This window comes from Hevea brasiliensis, chromosome 4, assembly GCF_030052815.1.
Source record: "Hevea brasiliensis isolate MT/VB/25A 57/8 chromosome 4, ASM3005281v1, whole genome shotgun sequence".
In the NCBI taxonomy this organism is placed as follows: Eukaryota; Viridiplantae; Streptophyta; class Magnoliopsida; order Malpighiales; family Euphorbiaceae; genus Hevea; species Hevea brasiliensis.
The window spans coordinates 884,229-907,494 of record NC_079496.1 but is presented as its reverse complement, the minus strand read 5'-3'; the positions used below and the strand labels follow the sequence as shown (position 1 = coordinate 907,494).

At 36.3% G+C, this 23,266-nt stretch overlaps 3 protein-coding genes across 6 annotated transcripts; 2 read left to right on the top strand and 1 right to left on the bottom strand.

Moving 5' to 3' along the window:
* Window positions 1-9,295: 9,295 nt before the first annotated feature.
* LOC110672960 (protein REDUCED WALL ACETYLATION 2) lies at window positions 9,296-13,850 on the top strand. 3 transcript variants are annotated; one of them, XM_058144881.1, is made up of 16 exons: window positions 9,296-9,585; window positions 9,688-9,779; window positions 9,872-10,012; window positions 10,105-10,161; window positions 10,255-10,327; window positions 10,576-10,734; window positions 11,082-11,231; window positions 11,316-11,571; window positions 11,654-11,769; window positions 11,886-11,972; window positions 12,056-12,144; window positions 12,235-12,297; window positions 12,447-12,503; window positions 12,641-12,743; window positions 12,816-12,974; window positions 13,537-13,850. In XM_058144881.1, the coding sequence occupies exons 1-16, from the start codon at window positions 9,553-9,555 to the stop codon at window positions 13,615-13,617; spliced, it is 1,716 nt and encodes a 571-aa protein (XP_058000864.1). In that variant the 5' UTR covers window positions 9,296-9,552; the 3' UTR covers window positions 13,618-13,850. The 3 variants fall into 3 exon arrangements, with proteins under 3 accessions (XP_058000864.1, XP_058000865.1, XP_058000866.1); XM_058144882.1 differs by having other exon boundaries at window positions 9,297-9,585; window positions 9,875-10,012; XM_058144883.1 differs by having other exon boundaries at window positions 9,299-9,585; window positions 9,875-10,012; window positions 13,544-13,850.
* Window positions 13,851-14,349: 499 nt separating this feature from the next.
* LOC110672961 (uncharacterized) lies at window positions 14,350-16,747 on the bottom strand. 2 transcript variants are annotated; one of them, XM_021835915.2, is made up of 6 exons: window positions 16,600-16,701; window positions 16,369-16,418; window positions 15,963-16,102; window positions 15,642-15,837; window positions 15,160-15,179; window positions 14,350-14,706 (listed from the first exon to the last, which is right to left on the bottom strand). In XM_021835915.2, the coding sequence occupies exons 3-6, from the start codon at window positions 16,070-16,072 to the stop codon at window positions 14,676-14,678; spliced, it is 357 nt and encodes a 118-aa protein (XP_021691607.2). In that variant the 5' UTR covers window positions 16,073-16,102; window positions 16,369-16,418; window positions 16,600-16,701; the 3' UTR covers window positions 14,350-14,675. The 2 variants fall into 2 exon arrangements, with proteins under 2 accessions (XP_021691607.2, XP_021691606.2); XM_021835914.2 differs by lacking the exon at window positions 16,369-16,418 and having other exon boundaries at window positions 16,600-16,747.
* A 3,645-nt stretch (window positions 16,748-20,392) lies between these two features.
* Window positions 20,393-23,248, top strand: LOC110672997 (pentatricopeptide repeat-containing protein At3g48810). Its single transcript, XM_058144879.1, has 2 exons — window positions 20,393-22,875; window positions 22,980-23,248. Exon 1 carries the CDS (start codon window positions 20,678-20,680, stop codon window positions 22,670-22,672), a length of 1,995 nt encoding a protein of 664 aa, XP_058000862.1. The 5' UTR covers window positions 20,393-20,677; the 3' UTR covers window positions 22,673-22,875; window positions 22,980-23,248.
* Window positions 23,249-23,266: the final 18 nt, after the last annotated feature.

Below are 23,266 nucleotides of genomic sequence, written 5' to 3'. Positions count from 1 at the left end.
AAGTCTGCTATGTCTCTCTTCATGCCATTCCACCAATAGCTATCTTTCACATCATGGTACATCTTGGTGGAACCTGGGTGGACACTGTACAATGTATAGTGTGCCTCTTGCATGATTTCATCTCTGAGATTGTCCACATCGGGCACACATATTCTAGAACCTTGCATAAGGGCGCCATCATTGGCAAATCCAAACTCTCCACCTTCACCTTGCTGTACTCTTTCTATGATCTTCATCAATTGTTGGTCTCTGTGCTGGGAAACTCTAACTCTATCTCGCAAGTCTGGCCTCACTGAAAAATGAGCCAACAATACCCCCTCATCTGAAAGATCTAGGATTAAACCTTGATTCATCAACTCATGTACTTCCTGAATCAACGGTCTCTTCTCTGCTGAAATGTGCGCCAAGCTACCAGAAGATTTTCTACTCAAAGCATCTGCTACTACGTTGGCCTTCCCAGGGTGGTACTGGATGGTGCAATCATAGTCCTTTAGAAGCTCCATCCATCTCCTCTGTCTCAAGTTTAAATCCCTCTGTTGGAAGATGTAGTTCAAACTCTTGTGGTCGGTATATATCTCGCACACTTCACCATACAGGTAGTGTCTCCAGATTTTTAGTGCAAAGACTACAGCCGCCATTTCCAAATCATGGGTGGGGTAGTTCTGCTCATGCCTCTTCAGCTGCCTTGAAGCATAAGCCACTACTTTTCCATTCTGCATAAAAACACACCCTAAGCCAACTCTGGAGGCGTCACAATACACGGTGTATCCTTCACCACTCATCGGTAGTGTTAACACAGGGGCGATGGTTAGACACTCCTTAAGCTTCTGGAAACTCTTCTCATAGTCATCTGTCCAAATGAATGGAATATTTTTCTGAGTCAACTTAGTTAGGGGAGCTGCTATCCTGGAAAAGTCTTGCACAAAACGCCTATAGTAGCCAGCTAGGCCCAAAAAACTTCGCACCTCAGTGACTGTTGTAGGCCTAAGCCAATCAGTTACAACTTCAATTTTCTTGGGATCCACTTGAATACCTTCACTAGAAACCACGTGTCCCAAGAATGAGATGCTTCCTAGTCAAAATTCACATTTTGAAAATTTGGCATACAGCTGGTGCTCCCTCAAAGTCTGCAACACCATCCTCAAGTGCCACACATGTTCTTCCTCGGTCTGAGAGTATACCAAAATATCATCTATGAATACGATGACAAAACGGTCCAAAAACGGCTTGAACACCCTATTCATCAAGTCCATGAAGGCTGCTGGTGCATTAGTGAGTCCAAAAGACATCACCAAGAACTCATAATGACCATATCTTGTCCTGAATGCCGTTTTGGATACATTCTCATTCCTGATTCTCAACTGATGGTAGCCTGATCGCAGGTCTATCTTGGAAAAGAATCTAGCCCCTTGGAGCTGATCAAACAGATCATCGATCCGAGGAAGTGGATACTTGTTCTTCACAGTCACCTTGTTCAGCTGTCTATAGTCAATACACAACCTCAATGACCCATCTTTCTTTCTCACAAATAGAACAGGAGCACCCCAGGGTGAAGTGCTCGGACGTTCCCTTGTCCAAAAGCTTCTGTAGTTGCTCCTTTAACTCTTTCAATTCTGCTGGTGCCATCCTGTAAGACGGCATTGATATGGGGTTCGTACTCGACACAACATCAATGCAAAACTCTATTTCCCTTTCGGGTGGCAACCCTGGAAGCTCCTCAGGGAATACATCCATGAATTCTCTGACAACAGGAACATTTTCCATATTGACACCTCCTACAGATATATCTCTCACCAATGCCAAATACACTTGACATCCACACCTCAACATTTTTCTAATACTAATTACTGACACCAAATTATATGGAGCCATGCTCCTATCACCATCAAAGCTAAACTCTTCCTCATCAGGTATGTGGAAATACACCTTTTTGTTCCTGCAATCTAAAGTGGCATAATGAGTTTCCAACCAATCCATTCCCAAGATTACATTGAAATTCATCACTGGTAGAGGAACCAAGTCTGCTGGGAGGATCTTTCCGTCTACTACTACTGGGCTACCCGGAAAAACCATATCTACATTTATGTTGTCACTAAGCGGGGTAGCTACAGACAAAGGATATTCTAAAGTGGTAGGGTTTCTATCCAATCTCATGGCAAACACAGGGGAGACAAATGAGTGTGTAGCACCCGGATCTATCAAAACAAGAGCCTCATAGGAACAGACTAGAAGAATACCTGCCACAACTGCATTGGAAGCCTGAGCATCTTGGTAGGTCAGGGTGAAAACCCGAGCTTGACCCCTACCCTAAGTGGCGTAACCACATCGACTTCTACCTCTGACCGCCTCCAAATCCACATCCCCTTGTCCTCGCCTCATGGCCATCGAATCGATCGCCGCCATGCCGAAGCACCGTGATACAATCGCCGAGGAACATTTGCAACAAAACCTTGTGACCCAATCTGCGGCTCGCTGAACACAGGACATTCCCTAGCAAAGTGTCCTGGTTGGCCACACCTGAAGCATACTCCTGAACCCATTATACAAGGTCCTGAATGTTCTCTTCCACACTGTGCACAAGGTGCCAAGGAGGATCCTGAACTGTAACTGAACTGCAGACTCGAATCGTGACCACTGCTGGATCCGTACCCTAGTCTGAATCCTCGAGATTTGTGTCTGAAACCACTCCTCTTATTCCTGCTTCTTCCTCTGTAATTAGTTTGGCCACCACTGTCCGTAGTACCCATGTGGGGAACACCTGAAGAACCCTCTGCTCTGTTTTTCTTTGCTCTTCCGCTGTCATCCACAGCATAGCTATTCTCAATCTGTCTGGCTCGATCAACCACCACATGAAAAGACTGATCTGATATCATGGCCAGGTTTGCATACCTCCTATCAAGCCCCTTTAGGAATCTCTTCACCTTTATAGTTTCTGTAGCTACTGCTGTAGGGGCATACCTGCTCAATTCCAGAAATTCTGTAGCATATTCATCTACAGACCTGCCATTTTGTCTTAAGGCCTCAAAGGTCCACTGCTTTTGATCTCTGAAACTTTCTGGTATAAACTGGTTGATGAACAATTTCACAAACTGAGTCCACGACAAACCTCCATTCGAGGTAATATGTAGTCATTCATCCATTGTCTAGGCATTGGCCCCATGACATGCTGCATACACTCTATAAGTCTTCTGTCAGTCAACTACAATTCTGTTTCTGCCTGTCTGTAGGAATCCAAAAACCGATATGCATCGTCTAACACATTATAAGTACCAGGCACCAACTTCTTGAAATTGATTATCTGTTTGTAAGGTTCCCCTCTTGGTGCGGTGGACTGCTGCTGCTGTGGAGGGTGGACCATATACTGTGCCATCATGTCGATGGTTCTCTGCAACCCAGCTAGAGTAGCTGCCATTGGGTTCATGGGACTGAACTGGTGGCAGCTGCTCTTCTACTTGAGCAGCTCTTGGCCTCCTACCCCACCTCCTCGGGGCAGGCGCCTCATACTGTGCTGACACCTTGTCAGGCACATCTGGTTCTGGTGCAGTGGCAGCTCTTATGCTTCTACGCATTTTCCTGAAATTTAGCAGCATTAGCCCACAAAATTCAAAACTGCATATTACACAGCTCTATAAACTCATATTTACACACAATATATGAAGCAGAGATTAGAAGCAAAGATGACAATGCAAGACGAATATGGACCCTATTTTCCGCATGTGACTCCTAGTAGACTCTTCCCAACACTTTAGACAAACAATCCCTAAGAATCTGGAGCCTAAGCTCTGATACCACATTTGTCACGACCCAACCTATGGGCCGGATCGGCACTAGGACCTGGGCCAGCCTAAAGCCCCCGAGGCCCGTAGTAAGCCTAATTATTCCTTAACCCAACTCTAAGGCCCATTTGGACCCAATTTCAAGAATTCAACCGGACAGAGTCCGGCCATAAAATGGACCTTTCAACGGGGAGTTTTTGACTCACCCGACCCGTAAACACAATAAATAATCAATTGGGGAGCTCAGCTCATCCTCCACATGCTCATATCAACATAAAAATAAATGAGAGCTCAGCTCCCTCATCCAGTCCATCAAACATGCATGTGATAATAAGTTTACAGATCCAAAATAACGATTTATATTACAGACCCAAATCAAATAATTATTTCTAACACATGCGAAAATTCTAGAAGTTTATAGAATTACACAAACATGAATAGACGACCTGCGAGGGAGAAAAGTAGGTTAACCTCAAAAATATATTCCTGTGGCCTGGAAAAATATTGAACAGGAGTGAGCGTTCGACTCAGAGAGTAAAATATCAATTTTAATCATAATCTCTATAACTATCTAAAGCTAATGCACCCTGTAGAGTGAAATGCAACATCAACAATAATTTCACATTATAGCATCAAAAAGGTAATTTGGAGCACTCACACACCCAGTAATATCAATCATAATATATGGGAGTTGATCCCCTATACAGCTCTCTTAAATCTAACCTGTGCCAGCGAAGAACTCAGCTCGGACTTCCACTTAATAACCAAATCAGGGTCCCAGTGAAGAACTCAAGCCGTGCCTACCCCGAAGGACCGGGTTCCAGTGAAGATCTCAAGCTGTGTCTACCCATCCTATCCATAGTCCACACCACATCACACGCAAGCCAACGCACGCACACTGCTCCAAATTACCACAACAGCATCTATGGCACTTTAATAGTTATGAATGCAGCATAAAACGTGCCTAGAGTTTAACTACTTAAATACATACATATAAGTAATGCATGAGCATGCTTAAACATATAATAATATCGAAATTACAATTAAAATTAATATTTTACTCACAGACTTGACAAGATCCTTTGTGGTGGTAGCGAAGGAAGAAGGTCATCGCTCACCTGACAATTTTATTACAATCATTTAATAAATTTGACTCAATACAAACTTAAGAAAAGACCAAATACGTCCTAAGTCGTGCCGAAAATCCGGCAGAGTCTCCCCTATACTTAGGACCTACCCAACCTGTAAAAGGGCTCAAAACGCACTTCTATATTCACAATCCATATATCCATAACTCAATCACATCACACAGCCTCTCCTGGGCCTATCTTATAATTGATTCTTTTTGCAAAAACTACCCAAATGAACTCTAAAAATTCTAAAACTTTGCCCCGCGGTCCTTAGCAATATTACTAGGCTAATGCAAAAAGAATCATAATTTTCTGAGCTACCACGAATATTTTACGGATTTTTAATCTCATTTAAGCACTAGAAAATTACAAAAAAGTAAGGTTCGGGTTTACCTATGCTGATTCTAACTTTGGGGACGTGCTCGGGATATTTGACAATGGTGGGGTAGCCAAAAGCTCGATCCAATTCGGAGACTTTTCTAGTAATCGGTCTGTCTGGCCGGAAATTCATACACCTGGACAACTGTCGAATTTCTGCGAATTGAAGATACCTACATGAAGCCCACAACACGGGGGTTCGTACATAAAATTTACGAAATTTTCTAAGCTCATTTAATGCTCGAAAAAATACTGCGAAGTTCTGTGGGACCCACCGAAAAACAGTATCGGAAAATTTTGAAATTTATATTGTCGCGAAGCTCTCTACGAGTGAAGAGCTCTGGTACTCTCGGTTTTCTCGTGGGGTTTACGGTTTGCGAGAAATCTAGCCCAAAAGTCAAAATAGGATAAAACTTTCCGGGCAAAAATTGGACAAACCGCTCTATGGATTTCGGTGTTTTTAATGTCTATGGAAAGCTCTCGACGAGTAAATGGATTTAGAAACAAGACCCGGTCCGATTGGTGGCCGGATTGGTGGGATTTCGGTCGGGAAGTCGAAGGGTCACGCGCGTGCGTCGCGTCGCTTCATGCAATGCTTGCTGGCGCTACAGGCGGCGGCCAGAGAGCTAGGGCGGCTGGGGGGTTGCGCCGGCGGGCTGGGGTGGCGAGGGAGGTGGCTGGCCGGCGGGCTGGGGCGGGAGGAGAGAGAAAATGGGAGAGAGAGAGAGAGAGAGAGAGAGAGAGAGAGAGAGAGAGGAAGGTTGGGACGCGCGCGGGGAGAAGAAAAAGAAAGAAGAAAGGCTGGTCCGATTTGATCGGTCCGATCCGATTCGGTTCGATTCGGCCGGTTCGATTTAGAATACAAAATTTTAAATTTTTGCTCTACATTGGAGCCAAAAACGAGGTCCAAAAATTTCGAAAAAATTTCAGAAAACTTAGAAAAATTCGTAGACTCCAAATATATTTTTAGTTTTGCCACATGGTTTTTAAATTAATTTTTAAAAATCATCAAAGTTTTATATTTTCGGGAAATCAAACCCGATTTCGAAAATCCAAAAAATTTTAAATAATTTCCTAAAATTTAAATAAAATTAAACATCAATATTTACTCAAAAATAATAAATTTAAAAATTAGGGGTGTTACAAAAAATATTAATATTATTTTTATTTTAATAATTATATTATTTAATTATATATTTTTTTGACATTTTGACAAATTATTATTTTTAAATATATTTTAACCAAGAACTCAAATTATTTAAAGGTCTTTTAAATAATTTTATAAAATAATTAATGATTTATTTTTAAATAGACTTATAAATTAAAAAATAAATTTTAAATCAAAATTAAAAATAAATAATTAAATTAAACACTCTGGAAAGTTTTAAGTTTAATCCATCAGGGTAGTCATTGTTGAATGTTATTTTTTACGTTGCTCGCTCCCATGTGCTGTGGTTGGAGTTGGGCTTCACTGAGTTGCAAGTAGTAGCGCAGCCGAAGACTTTGGGCCTCTGGGCTAACAAGAAAGCATCTTTTAGACACTGAAAATGCAGGGGCCCATGTCTATTTATAGCATGGAGATATGGCAATTGGAGAAGTGTAAAGCCCATTTTACGCGGAGGCCCAACTGGAAGTTCCGGCGTTAGAGGAAGATCATGGAAAGCGGCCAGGGGCCAGGGGCCAGGGGCCAGGGCAGGGAATAAATGTGGGTGGTCCCCCCGGAGTCCGTTCCAGTTATTCAATTTATGCAATAATAAGCCCTTGAAACTGTCGGTGACGCCAACGCGCTTTTCCAAATTTTGTCGACACCGTATGCGCTTATCCTCACCGAATTATGGTCTGTATCCCATTTAAAATAAAAATCAAACTAATTTAATTTAATTTAATTCAAAATTAAAATTAATTTTAAAGTAAATTAAAAATGAATTTGATTTTAATTGTTTTTCACCTTTTAAAATATTAAAAAATTAATTAAAACTAATTAAATTTAAGAGGATATTTAATTTAATTTATAAATTGATTAAATTTGTCTATAAATAAATTAATATTTATTTTGACTTATAAATTAAAAAATATATTTAGAGGATATTTAGTTTAACTTATAAATTGAATAAATTTATTTATAAGTAGAAAAATAAAAATATATTAACATTTAATTTGATTTATAAATTAAAAAATTATTTAAAATAAATTAAAAATCTCTTACTCCTTACTTATTTATTTATTTTAAATTTATATTTTAATTAAATAAAATATTATATTATCTTAATAATTTTTTAAAATATCAATAATATCTTTATTTTAACCCTCATAATACTCAATGATATATTTTTTTATTTTAATAAATTAAATTATATTTAAATACTTTTTAATTAAACATTTAAACTATTTAAAAGTTAATTTTAAATAATTTTATTAAATAATTAATTATTTATTTTTAATTAACTTATAAATTTAAAAATATATTTTAAATCATAAGTCAAAAGTAAATAGTTAAGTCAAATATCCTCTTAAAATAAATAAAAAGTCATAAGTAAAGTGACTTATCTACTTTTTTTTTTTAATTATTTGCTAACTAAGTAAAATAATATATTATCTTAATAATTTTTAAAAATATCAACATTATCCTATTTTAATAACTACAACACTTAATTGCACGTCTTTTTTTAATAAAATCAATTAAATTCTTAAGTTACTTAAAAGTTATTCTTAAGTAATTTAATTAAATAAATAAATAATTATTTTTATTTTAATTTATAAATTAAAAATATACATTTTAAATAAAAATTAAAAGTAAGTATTCAATTCAAGTTCAATTAATTAAAACTTTTAAATAAAATCAGTCACCTCTATTCTCACCACAAATTATTTTGACTACAACTGAAATGAGTAATTGAAATAATTTAACTAGTGAAATTTAAATAATATAATATTTATTTTAAATAACTCTTAATTTATTTTAAATTAAATATTCAAATTTATACATTAGTATATAATTTAAAAAATAAATAATTTAAAATTCATCTTAATTAGGTTAATTAAATTTTTAAATAGGGTCTAACTAATTTTATTCTATTGCGATCATAATAATATTTATTTTTCTATAAAGTAAAATATATTAAATACATATCTTTTAAATTTTTTAATACATTTAAAAAATATTTTTCTCCCTTAATGCCAATGCCACTTAGGATGAATTCTCTTTCTATTTTTCTAAAGAGATCAACTGTTCATAGAGTTTCACTTTTTACTTGGGCTCATCGAGTATAGTTTCTGGGTGTCTCTTTTTGGCTAAAGGTAGGAGAAGGTTCCGTATTTTTGCTCCGATCGGGATATGGGCCTTCACGCTCTGGTTTGGCTCATTGATGGTGATGTGTTTGATTTTTGTTTCTAGTGAACCTAAAAGCTGCAAAGAGAGAAAGATATACAGGATGTCGGTTGCTAAGGGAGTTAATGTGCGTAAACTCTATTGGCTTTGTATGTTTCTTGAGTCTACAAGGTGCTGTTGCTTTGTGGGAGAGGTTCATGCATGTTCAAGCATCGAAATCTCCATAGTTAAAGCATTCTTTTTCTAGTTGAAGGTGTTCTTTTAACGCTATTGAAGATTGAAAGGCCAATGAGTCTTACCGCACCACTCTTTTTATTAAGCAAGCGATGCTAATTTTAAGAGAGATAGATGGTCAACAAAATATCCAAGGTTAAATTTCATGATCATTAGATTTGAGCAACTTTTTATTCCACTGGAGGAAAATAATATTTTCACATTGACAATAAAAAAAAATAAAAAATTGAGCATATCTCTGGTCCTCTTTCCTCGTTTAGGTAGGAATTTGGGCTAATGTTTATGTACTGGGGTATGATTATTTTGTGCACGATTTAAACCTCGTATTTTATTTGTATGGTATTAATGGGCGAAAGGGCTGACGCGTCAATGTCTATGGGCTGCCACCCAATCTAACTAATTAAATTTTTTTCAAAGTATAATTAATTAATTAACATTAACCTTGAAGGAAAACAACATTCCTTTCGCCTCTGACCTCACCCTACACCTACAGCACAGATTCAATTCAAATCGCAAGGTTAGTAAAGTGCCACTTTCATAAAACGCAGACAATACCCCTTAAATGGAAATCCCATCACCGACATATACACGCGCAAACCGCTAGATCCCCTCGTTCTTCACCGGAAACCAGATTCCGATTAGATCTGGTTTTCGATTATACTTGCATTGAAATGCTCATTGATTTCGCTTCGTGAATCACTGAAAAATGGCCATCTCTAGTCCTATTACTCCTGGTCAGGTGTGGTACTGCGTGCTTTCTCTCTTTTGCTTCATTTCCTTTTAGATCTTGCTTCGATTTTTGACGTTCCAATTATTAATTTTTAGATATTCAATTTTGCAGGTTTCATTTTTTATTGGGATTGTACCTGTGATTGCTGCCTCGATATATTCAGAGTTCTTGGAGTATAAGAAAAATGCTGCCGCATCCAAAGCGTGAGTTGAAGATTTTTTTGATTAGTATTATTATATTACCTAATATACAGAGGATTGTTTTCAAGCTTAATTGAACTTGCTCTTGCTGCTAGTAGGCATTCTGATATTAGGTTGGCTGAAGTGGGAAATGACACTGTTAAGGAAGATGACAAAGCTGTTTTACTTGAAGGGGGAGGTCTTCAGTCTGCTTCTCCTAAAGCTAAGAGTTCCCCTGCTTCATCTCCTATTTTTAGGTTTGTGAAGACTAACATTCACGAGGTCTTAGTCTCGATTTTCATGTATGAACTTTTCCCTGATGAAGTTGTATGCCTGTTGATTTGATTAGGTTCCTTCTTATGGACGAGCAATTCTTGATTGATAACCGGTTGACGTTGAGAGCTATGTGAGTAAATTATATCTGTTGCACTTAGATTAGGAAATTCTTTAACTTTGTTGAAATTTTAGCAAATTTAAATGTGCTCCTCTCTCTGTGCAGATCTGAATTTGGTGCCCTTCTGGGGTATTTTTATCTATGTGACCGAACAGATTTCTTTAATTCCTCAAAGAAGGTGCTGCTGTTAATTTCTTCTAATTTTTGTAATTGGATCGTTGTTAGTTATCAACAAAGCATTTTGCTAAACAGATTTTTAGTAACCAAGTACTTATTTAACTGAATTTCAAATGCTTTGTTTTCAATTTCTTTAGCTAGCTCATTATAATTGCAATGATATGAAGAACTTGCTTTCTATACTGTTGGTTTTCTTTGTATGTATATGTCTGAATCGGGTTTAATCTCAACTTTGGTCTGTCTATGCAGAATTTTAATAGGGATCTTTTCTGGTTTCTCTACTCCCTTCTCATTATAGTTTCTGCGGTAACTTCTTTCAAGATACATCATGATAAGTCGCCATTCTCAGGGAAACCTATACTTTATTTGAATAGGCATCAAACTGAAGAGTGGAAAGGCTGGATGCAGGTGTGTCACTCTTTCAAATATGATATTTATCAATTTTGAAATGTTCTAGCTGATGTGGTGGATGGAAGATTTGGTAATTTGAATTACTTTGTTGATGACATTTGCCTAGGTTTTTTTTTTACCACCTATGTCCATACATAAATTTCTGAGCACTGGCATAATCTTGCACCAAAGAATAATTCCACCATTTGCAGAACCTTTTTTTTTTCCAGTCTTGACCTACATTTTCTAAAGCTGAGACACACGTGCAAAAATATTCTAGTGTATACTGGTTAGGCTTCAAATATTTATGTGCTTATGCTCCGCACATAGCTGGTAATCTTACTCATGTTTCTGCTATCTTTCAGGTATTGTTTTTGATGTACCATTACTTTGCTGCAACTGAAATCTATAATGCAATCCGAATCTTTATTGCTGCTTATGTGTGGATGACTGGATTTGGGAACTTCTCATATTATTACATACGCAAAGATTTCAGTCTTGCTAGGTTTGCTCAGGTATGATATGTCCTCTGAAAGTTTAATATACCTTTCTATCTACAATGAAGTTGCTTCTGGTTGTGAGAATTTCTTGTTGAGCAGATGATGTGGCGGCTTAATTTCTTGGTGTTATTTTGCTGCATCGTGCTTAACAACAGTTATATGCTATATTACATTTGCCCCATGCACACTCTTTTCACTCTTATGGTCTATGGGGCGCTTGGTATTTTGAATCAATACAACGAGATTGGATCTGTCATGGCTGTGAAAATCATCTCCTGCTTCTTGGTGGTTATCCTAATATGGGAAATTCCTGGAGTTTTTGAGCTGGTGTGGAGCCCATTTACATTTTTCCTTGGTTGGTATCTTGCCAAAGGTTCATGTGCCATATGTTAAAGCACTGTGGGCTGTACAGATCCTGATCCCTCAAAATATTGCAGGCTACACTGATCCTGCAAAACCAGATTTACCTCGGTTGCACGAATGGCATTTTCGCTCAGGTCTTGATCGTTATATCTGGATAATTGGAATGATATATGCCTACTATCATCCAACAGTAAGTTCTGAACCATGCATCTTTCATATTAAAACTTTTGGTTCTTGAAAGGTGCAGGTGAAACAAATGTCTTTCTTTGAGTGAGTCGTCACATATTTGGTGTTTCTTTTTTGTAGGTGGAAAGGTGGATGGAGAAACTGGAGGAAACAGAAGTGAAACGCAGAATATCAATCAAAACAGTTGTGGCATTGATATCCCTTTCGGTATTATAATTTTTTCCATATATATTTTATTCCTTTTTTTTTTCTTCCACTATTGACACTAACAAATTTTGTGAAATTCCTAGGTGGGTTATCTGTGGTATGAGCATGTATACAAGCTGGACAAAATTACGTACAATAAATACCATCCTTATACCTCTTGGATTCCAATAACGTACGTATTGCCTACTGAAATTTGCTTGCATATTGCCTGTTGAGAAACATTTTGCTGATTACTTGTGTTGTTTTTGTTATTGTTGATCAGTGTGTACATATGTTTGAGAAATGTCTCTCAAAACTTCCGAAGCTACACTTTGACCCTTTTTGCGTAAGAATCTCTTAGTTAATTTCACCTATTGCTAATTTTCTTCCTTGATGACTTGTTAGTATTATTTGGTAGAAGTTCTAGTCTTGTCCTGTCAATTGGATATATTTTTTGCACCAATTTTTACTGATATTGATTCTGTTGTTTACTAGATGGCTTGGAAAGATAACGCTGGAAACATACATTTCGCAGTTCCATATCTGGTTGAGGTATGCTGAAGCTAACCTATTATTACCTACTTGTGCAGTGTTGTATCCAAATATATACAGTGTGGACGTCGCAAGTTACTTGCATGATCATGTGTATTATGTTTGTAATTTTTCTTTTTTTTGCATTAAAATTGCAGATCAAGCATTCCAGATGGTCAACCTAAATTGTTACTTTCTATAATCCCATCTTCCAACTACCCATTGTTGAACTTCATGCTCACTACTTCCATATATGTTGCAGTAAGTATGCAATGTGGTAATTTTGTATCCTTAAAATATGTGGCAACTCACAATTATTTTTCTCGTCTATAGGTTTCTTACAGACTTTTTGATTTGACAAATACATTGAAAGTAGCATTTGTCCCCAGTAGGGACAATAAGCGCCTTGCATACAACATAATTACAGGAGCAGTGATTGCAAGTGTTCTGTACTTCATCTCCTTTATATTCTTAAAAATCCCTCAGATACTGGTATGTGTTACTCTTGAATCTTTTAAATAGTCTTAAGTGGTTTTGGCATCCATAAATAAGATTCTTGCGCTGGAGAGTTTTTTTTTTAGCACAGGTAATGAAAAAGAGAATACAAGTGGCTGTGCACAAATTGCAACAGTTATGGTGAAACATGCATTAACCTACATGCCTATGGTTGAAATTAATATGCTAATTTTACACTTGAGGGAATGGTTGTTTGCATTCACAGTTGTTATTTGAGTGCTGTCACTAGTTTTATTTTATGAAATTGCTGGTTTACCTTTGATTCATCTGTTAATGGTTCAAGGATGAGACTCTGTAAGCTGGGGAAGCCCAGAACAGCTCCCTTTCCTGCATGGTGTATTCTCACCGCCACATGGAGCCTGGATAAGAAATTACGGAGTGTGAATGACCAGTCCCACTCTATGAACCTTGAAAATATATGACCCATTTACATTATCACGAATGCTATGTTTTGCAACTTCCACTGATTGCTTGCATATTGTAGTAATTGTAATTTGCAGTTTGTCATCTAAAATTTGAAATTGCTGATATCTTAAAGTCCACAGGTGTGACAATAAGGCTGCAAGCTCCTGAATCAGTTTCCTTTGAACACATGAGAAGAACGTTGTTCCACTTCTAGATTTTTCACCCCAACAAAAACATTGAAGCTACAGAATGGATTCATTTCATAGTTTTCACTGGCGAGATAAATGGAAAAGGATGTGCTTAGAGTTTGTGACATATATTGTATAGGGGAAAAGTTAGTAATTGAGATGATCTCCAAGGTAGGGCTATTTGTTTTATTGTTTTTTCATTTATTCACCACCACATTAAAATGATTGCAAGCGAAATATATCATTCCCTGTTAAAGCAGCTTCCTTCAATTTGACATATTTTACATTGATATTGACAATTCTTTATGTACCAAAAGAAGCATACGATGGGCGCCTCAAATCAAATGGGACAACGTAAATGGATTGCAAACTAGTCAAGTTGATCCTGACTTTTAGATGGTGGGTCATGCTAAAACATACTCGGATTCTTTGAAGGTGCTTTCAGTGATTTCTTTGTTTTTTAGAAATTTTTAGGTAGATTTACGGTATCATTTGTATCATTCAAGGATGGTCAATCACAAAGTTAAAAAAATAAAATCACCCTAGAATCTTTAAAATCTTTAGGTTTTTAATTCATTTGAATTGATGGTGCCTAAAATGTACTTGATGACATAATCTAACTAGGGTCGGCCGCGGGGATCATCGAGATTTACAAAGCAAGTTGAGTGAATTTCCCACAGTCGTGCACATTCGTGAACTTTCATCAAGCATTCCTACTACAATCTCAATTGAAGAAAGACTAAGAAACAAGAGGCAGATGGATAGAATCTAAATCTTAATTCTTAAACATACATCCATTGAATAATCCTCAGCGTACAAATAGAAAAACATTGAAATAAATCGACCAACACAAAGCACCTTCTTTAAACATGAGAAACTCCCCTCTACAGTCAAGCCTAAGAGTATGGATCTGCTGAACCAAACTTTAAAAAGATAGGATAAAAGTGATCCTTATAATTGTTTTGTAATGGACACAGAGCATTAAACATGTCCTCAAGCTCCGAGGTGACATAAATTGGGGGCACAAGCCAGCGGCAGCTCTGCTTGTCCTTCCATCCGAGATGGGACACTGATGATAACTTCATCAGAATATATGAACGATATCATACGCGAATCTTTTTCATGTCAAGGAAATACCATAAAGAACATGGATATCTGAACAAATAATCAAGTTAATGTTTTTGAATACAAAATATGCTTAACTGCCCCGTAACTAGAAGCATTGTTGATATGCCAACCAACACAAGGCAAAAAAGGGAAAAGGGAAAATGTTTTTATGTATGTTGTCATATATTGAGAATTAAATGGAAAATGTAAAATGCTCAAAGAGAACATAATTTTCCCACCCCTTGTGCCGTTTTCATCACATATTCAGCATAGAAACTATTAATCCCTATAACCATCCATGTAGGACTCACCATTTAAAATGCAATGTAATGTCATATTTGAGAACAGTCATGTAGTTCATAGTTTAGATTACATGATTGCAAAATCAATGATTGTTGTAATCATAGTTTTAAGAAAGTTATCTATAACATATCTATAATAAAGTAGAGCATGAAGGATACGTCCAGAATAGCACAAATGACTGCATAAAAATAAAAAAGATGCCGTCAGTTTATTGAAGTACTAAACAATAGATATTCAGAACAATAAGTTTATTCAGCAATTGAACATGTCACTATGACAGTAATTTTATTGAAATTGCCAGATAAAAATCAGAAACAAACAGGCATGAATAACTAGCCAACATTTCAGAAAGTGGCACCTGAAAATTTAAGAAAATGTAAAGCCATGTCTCAACCTCAGACAAAAACCTTCCCTGCTGTTCACTTTTTATTGAAAGAGAAATTACTGGGTAGGTAATTGACCCGCTTATCAGCACATGAAAGTAAAAGAGCTCCTTCTAGTGAAATTACTATGAAAGGCATAATTCAAATCAGACATTTTATACACAATATAATTACTAACAGAGCTGCACTTGTGAATGACATTGATGGAATTGGAAAACAAGAAGCAATATAAACTAGTAAATAATTGAGGAACATACCATAAGCCCACCAAAAAAGCCATCAAATATAATCCGGTTCCAACAGTCAAAGTACGAGTGAACAGAAAACTTGGCCTTGGCTATGAGTCCAACTGAAGAGATTGCCATGATAAGGAAATAAAGGATAAATCCAGCCAAACCCTTGAATCCCAGAATTCCAGCAATCACCCCACCGACAATAGACAAAAAAGTCTGACTGCAAAGAAAATAAAGCTTAGATTTTATGCTCCACGCTGGTCCCTTGTCATATTAATCAACAACCAAAAATCAAAATCTTCATCAGAAAAGCCAAGACCTCTTAAGCTGTTGAAACAAACAAACCTGTAATATATAACTTTCATGTTATTTTGCAAATTTTCAGCACTGAATGTTTGTAAATCATTAGCAGCTTCACTTGATTTCTTCTTGCCAGACTCATTATGTCCAGCCATACCTTCTACTTTATAACGATCTAATATATGCTGAACAAGAAGCCAAACAAATATACAGCCCATGAGTTTATATTAAAAAAATAAGGGTACCCATCGATTGTATTCTGAATTCTTCATTAAAAAAGACACATTGCAGTTTCAATGTACAAAACCCAATAACGACAAATTTGTTCTTAAAGATTACTGAATTCTCATAAAACACGACCACAACAACAACATTTTGGATTCATTAATAAGTAATTAGTGAAAACTGCGAACTGAATTGAATTGAATTTGTTCGTGGGTAGGAAAGTTACAATGAAAAGGAAAAGAATTTGCAGAAACCAAACAACAGAGAGAGGAATCCCTGCATAAATAAAGAGATTATAATGGAAACAGATATGTAAATTAGCATCAATCTAAACCAAACACGAATCTCCAAAAACAAAAAGTCGTAAACAGAATTCTCAAATAGTAATTGCAAAAGCTGAGAAAATACAGAATCAAAGTGTTCAATGAAGCAAACAAAACGAGCGGAGAACACGAACCTTAACTTGCACTTCTATTGAGCGTTTATGTCCCTGCTTACTCTGGTTTAGAAAAACCTAGATTATAACTTACCTTTAATTTTCACTTTTGAAAATTAGTACTCCAACTTTTAAAATAGTGAAAATTAATATTTAATCTTTGAATTTTAATAAAATTAACCATTTAGATTAATTATTTAAAAATATTACTTATTTCATTATTTTTAATTCATAAATTATTAATAATTTAAATAATACAATTATTTAAATTTTTAAAATTTTAAATTATTAACTATTTAGTGTAACCATTCTTTATTATTTAATTAACTTAATTAATAAAAAAATTATTTTCAAATAATGAAGTAAATAATTCACGAATTAAAAATTAAACAATAAATAATATGTTTTTTAAAATAAAATAATAAAATAATTAATTTTATTAAAATATAAAAATTAAAAAATAATAATATTTCCTTTAAACTTTAAAATTTATCGCTTCCCACTGGAATATGACTGAATTCAGGAGAGTAGAGCCAATACAATACTATTAAATACAAATTCAATAAGAATCAATTAAAAATTTCATGCTTAATTTGATTTTAAACTCTTAGTGTAACACCCCAAAATTTTAAAATTTTATGAGCATTTTTGATATTTTAATTTTATTTAAATTTTAGGAATTTTTTTGAGATTTTTTGGATTTTAAAAATCGGGTTCGATTTTCCGAAAAAATAAACTTTAATGATTTTTAAAAATTAATTTAAAGACCACGTAGCAAAACTAAAAATATATTTGGAGTCTATGTATTTTTCTGAGTTTTCTGGAATTTTTTTCGAAATTTTTGGACCTCGTTTTCGGTCCCGAGGCAGAGTAAAAATTCAAAATTTTGTATTCTGAATCGAACCGGCCGAATCGAACCAGACCGAATCGGACCGGCCTTTTTCCTTCTTCCCTTTTTCTTCCCCGCGCGCGTCGTCTCTCTCCCTTTTCTCTCTCATTTCTCTCTCCTCCCCACCCCGACCACCTTTCACCACGGTACGCCGCCGCCTCCCAATGGGCCACGCCTAAACGGCCGAAACGCGCAACGCCCCTGCAGCCGCTTTGACTTCCCCGGCCAAATCCGGCCGATCCGGCCACCAATTGGACCGGGTCTTGTGTCTAAAATCATCTACTCGGCGAGAGCTTTCCATAGACACCAAGAACGCCGAAATCCATCAAGCGGTTTGTCCGATTTTTGCCTGGGAAGATTTTAGCCCATTTCGATTTTTGGGCTAGATTTCTCGAAAATCGTGAATCCCACGAAAAAACCGAGGTCACCAGCACGCTCCATTCGTCGAGAGCTTCGCAACGACATAAATTTCGAATTTTTTCGACACCGTTTTTCGATGGGTCCCACGGAACTTCGCAGTGTTTTTCCGAGCATTTAATGAGCTTAGAAAATTCTGAAAAATTTATGTACTAACCCCTGTGTTATGGGCTTCGTGTAGGTATCCTCGATTCGCGAAAATTCGACAGTTGACCGGGTCTGCAAATTTCGGGCCAGACAGACCCGTTACCGGAAAAGTCTCCGAATTGGACCAAGGTTTTGGCTAGCCCCCCATTGTCAGACGTCCCGAGCGCGTTCCCGAAGTCGGAATCGGCAAAGGTAAACCCGAACCTTACTTTTTCGTAATTTTCTAGTTCTTAAATAGGATTAAAAATCCATAAAATATTCGTGGTAGCTTAGAAAATTACGATTCTTTTTGCAATAGCTTAGTAATATTGCTAAGGACCGCGGGGCAAAGTTTTATAATTTTTAGAGCTTGTTTGGGCAGTTTTTGCAAAAATGATCAATAATAAGGACTAAATTGAAATTTTGCGTATTGTGATGGATGACTGATTTGATGGGCCCAGGAGGGGCTGTGTGATGTGATTGAGTTGTGGGCATATGGATTGTGAATATAGAAGTGTGTTTTGAGCTCTTTTGCAGGTTGGGTAGGTCCTAGATATAGGGGAGACTCTGCCGGATTTTCGGCACGACTTAGGACGTATTGGTCTTTTCCGTTGTTTGTATTGAGTCAGATTGTATTAAATAATTATAATATAATTGTCAGGTGAGCCAGGACAGCCTTCTTCCTCCGCCCAGCCGCCTCAGTGACCATCGTCAAGTCTGTGAGTAAAATATTAATTTTAATTGTAATTTCGATATTATTATATGTTCAGCATGCCCATGCATCACTTATATGCATATATTTATGTAGTTAAACTCTAGGCACGATTTATGTTGCATTCATAACTGTTGATGTGCCATGGATGTTGTTGTGGTAATTTGGAGCAGTGTGCGTGCGTTGGCGTGCGTGTGATGTGGTGTGGACTATGGATAGGACGGGGCAGTCACGGCTTGAGTAATTCGCTGGGACCCGATCCTTCGAGGGGTAGTCACGGCTTGAGTAATTCGCTGGGACCCTCGATTTGGTTATTAAGTGGAAGTCCGAGCTTGAGTAATTCACGCACTGTGTTGGATTTAAGAGAGCTGTATAGGGGATCAGCTCCCATATGTTATGATTGATACTACAGGGTGTGTGAGTGCTCCAAATTACCTTTTTGATGTTATGATGTGAAAATGTTGTTGATGTTGCATTTCATTATACAGGGTGCATTAGTTCTAGATAGTTATAGAGATTATGGTTAAAATTGATATTTTACTCTCTGAGTCGAACGCTCACTCCTGTTCAATATTTTTCAAAGCACAGGAGGATTTTATTTTGGTTAACCTGCTTTTCTCCCTCGCAGGTCAATTATTACTGTTTGTATAAACTTGTTAAATCTTAGAATTTCCGCATGTGTTAGAAATGTTATTTGATTTGGGTCTGTAAACTAAATTATTATTTTGGGACCTGTAAACTTAATATGCTATGCATGTTTGATGGATTGGATGAGGGAGCTGAGATTCCATTTATTATTATGTTGATGAGTATGTGGAGGGTGAGCTGAGCTCCCCAATTGACTATATATTGTGTTTACAGGTCGGGTGAGTCGAAAACTCCCCGTTGGTAAGTCCATTTTATGGCCGGACTCTGTCCGTTTGTTTTCTTGAAATTGGGCCCAAATGGGCCTTAGAGTTGGGTTAATGAACAGTTAAGCTTACTACGGGCCTCGGGAGCTTTAGGCTGGCCCAGGTCCTAGTACCGGTCCGGCCCATAGGTTGGGTCGTGACACTTAGTTATTTCGTAAAAAATAATTTATATATAAAAATATTTCTTATAAAAAATATTTTCTTCATAAAAATTTTTATAAAAAAGTATTTATTATTATTTGATTGTAATATTAAATTAATAATATGTATTTATATTATCTATATATAAATATTTTTATATTTTAATAAAATTATTAAAATTTAAAAAATAAAAAATAATTTTTAATAATTTTTTAAAAAATAATTTAATTTTTTTAATAAAAAAATATTTTTCATTAACTTATTTTCTTAACTTTTTCAATATTAAAATATAAAAATATTTTTAAGAAAGTAAACAGTGATTCAATTTGGTTTAACTAAAATTAATTTTTTTTAATAAACTAAACTTAATATTTTTAAAATTTAAATTTAACTACATAACGTCTTCAAAATGTTCAAACACATTTTAACTCAATTTCATAATTATGATTAAAGTTTTAAATTTTAAATATAAATTTAATTAAATTTTAAATATAAATTTAATTAAATTTTAATTACTATTTTTTTGGTGGAAGCTTTAAATATTATTGAATTGAAGTTGATATTAATAATTTTTAGTTATGTATCAAATATAAAACAATACAAAAGTATAGTTTTAGATAAATTTAATTAAGCTGGGTAATCGTTGCCCTCCTTGATTTGCACGCTAGAGGATATTGAAACGACATCGTTGGACTGCGCATTTGTAGTTTCCAAGTGACGGCTTGCCACTGGCCTGAGTCGAAAAAGAGGATCTCCAGCAGTGCTGAAGCGACCCGGAGGCTGGAGGTATGTGGTGTGTCTGTTCATGGGTTTAAAGATGTTTCCTTTTGGAAATCAGTAATCTGATTAAGTAGGGTTTCAAGGATTTTAGTTATTTGATGGTTAAATTGGTTTATTTCTGTAATGTATCTGAAAAAAGGATGTTCCTTGTTGTTAAAAGTCCACAAACCTTCAATCCCCTTTGTTTTAAACACAAATCCAATTCTCAATGCCAACAGTAAACCCCAAAATGAGCAAAATCAAACCCATCTCAAAGAATTTGATGTTTTAAAGAGGTTGAGAAGTGAATCCAACATTGTACTGGCTCTAGATTACTTCAAGTCAATAGCCAATTCACAAGCTTTTCAACATAGCCAATTAACGTACCAAACCATGATTGAAAAACTTGGTGCCCAACGCGATGTAGATGGTGTACAATACCTTCTTCACCAAATGAAATTAGAAGGAATTAGCTGTAGTGAGGATTTATTTATCTCTGTGATCAATACTTATAGAGGAGTGGGTTTAGCTGAGCAAGCATTGAAAATGTTCTATAGAATTGGGGAATTTGGGTGCAAACCTACGGTTAAGATATATAATCATCTTTTGGATGCGTTGCTTAGTGAGAATAGGTTTCAAATGATCAATCCTATATATAGCAACATGAAGAGAGATGGGATGGAACCCAATGTTTATACTTATAACATCCTTTTGAAAGCCTTATGCAAGAACAATAGGGTTGATGGGGCGTGCAAGTTGCTTGTGGAAATGTCCAATAAAGGATGTAATCCAGACGTGGTTAGCTGCACAACTGTCATATCTTCTATGTGTAAGCTTGGTAGGGTGGAGGAGGCAAAGGAGCTTGCCATGAAATTTCAACCTATTGTCCCTGTTTACAATGCTTTGATAAATGGTTTTTGCAGAGAATACAAAATTAAGGAGGCATTTCGGTTGTTAAGTCAAATGGCGGATAAGGGAATTGATGCCAATGTCATTACTTACTCAACCGTAATCAATTCTCTTTCAGATATGGGAAATGTTGAATTGGCTCTTGCAGTTTGGGCAAAGATGTTTGTGAGAGGTTGTAGCCCCAATGTTCACACCTTTACTTCCTTGATGAAGGGCTATTTCTTGGGAAGAAGAGTATATGAAGCACTCAATATATGGAACTTGATGATTCGAGAAGGATTTGAGCCCAATATTGTTTCATATAACACTCTAATACGTGGTCTCTGCTCCCATGGGAAAATGGAAGAAGCTTTATCTGTTTCCAGTAAAATGGAGAGAAATGGCTACTCCCCAAATACAATCACGTATAGTACTCTTATTGATGGTTTTGCAAAATCTGGTGATTTGTTTGGTGCATCTGAGACATGGAACAAGATGATGTTGAATGGTTGCACTCCTAATGTTGTATTGTATACTTGCATGGTGGACGCCCTTTGCAGGAATTCTATGTTCAACCAAGCTCAATGTCTTATTGAGAAAATGATAACTGATAACTGTCCTCCAAATACGGCTACATTCAATGCATTTATCAGAGGTTTATGTTGCAGTGGAAGAGTAGAATGGGCTATAGAAGTGTTCAATCAGATGGGGCAATATGGATGTTCACCTGGTGTCATAACATACAATGAACTATTGGATGGTCTTTTGAAAGCAACCAGAATAAAAGAAGCTCTGAAACTTGTTAGCGAGATGGAAGATAACAGTATCGAACTGAATTCAGTGACTTATAATACCATCTTGTGTGGATTTTGCCATGCTGGATTGTTTGAAGAGGCTTTGAAGCTGCTAGGTAAAATGCTGGTAAGAGGTGTGAAGCCTGGTGCTATCACATACAACACAATAATTTATGCCTACTGTAAGCAAGGCAAGGTTAAGACTACCATCCGGCTCATAGATAGAGTAAGTACGGGAGGAGAGTGGTATCCAGACATAGTTGCGTACACCAATCTTTTATGGGGGATCTGTAATCAGATTGGGGTAGAAGAAGCCTTCATGTTTCTTGATAAGATGGTAAATAAGGGTATCTGTCCCAATGTAGCAACTTGGAATGTGTTGGTCCGGGGCTTGTTTAACAGCTTAGGTCATCTGGGGCCAATTCACATTCTGGATGACATTCTAGCTCATGCATGAGATGCACATATTTTAATGTTTCAGGGAAGGGAACTTCAACAGACAAATATGTTTTCTTGCTATCAACGAAATGAGCTGCGTTTTCACATTGATTGAATATTCATGACTTCTTTTCTTGGATCGTCGTTAGATTCAATCTCTTGCTGGTGCTCGAACATCTTGAGATGGCACAGAGGATGACTCTGCAATTTTTCTATCATCAGGTACGTGGCTAGCAACTCATTGACGATTATGTAATACTTGTTGTCTTGGAATGCCAAGATTACTAATCTAATAATATTACACTATGTTGCACCACATAATGCAGTTTGACAACACACCTAATGTCCACCATGGTTGCTTTAACAGCAAGAACAATAATCAAGGACTGCTTCATACCTATAAGCTCAAGTCTCCTATGCGCTAGTTAGACTTGATTTTTTAAATTGATTGAAAGTGAGATCTGTATAGTACTATCCATGGATTTATGGGTATTTGCCTCATGCACTTTGCAAAATTTGCATATTCGTATAAAGATACACACACATTATATTTGTTTGTTTGTACACAGTATGCAGAGATGCTCCTTGATGCTCATTGTTGTTATTCTCTCTT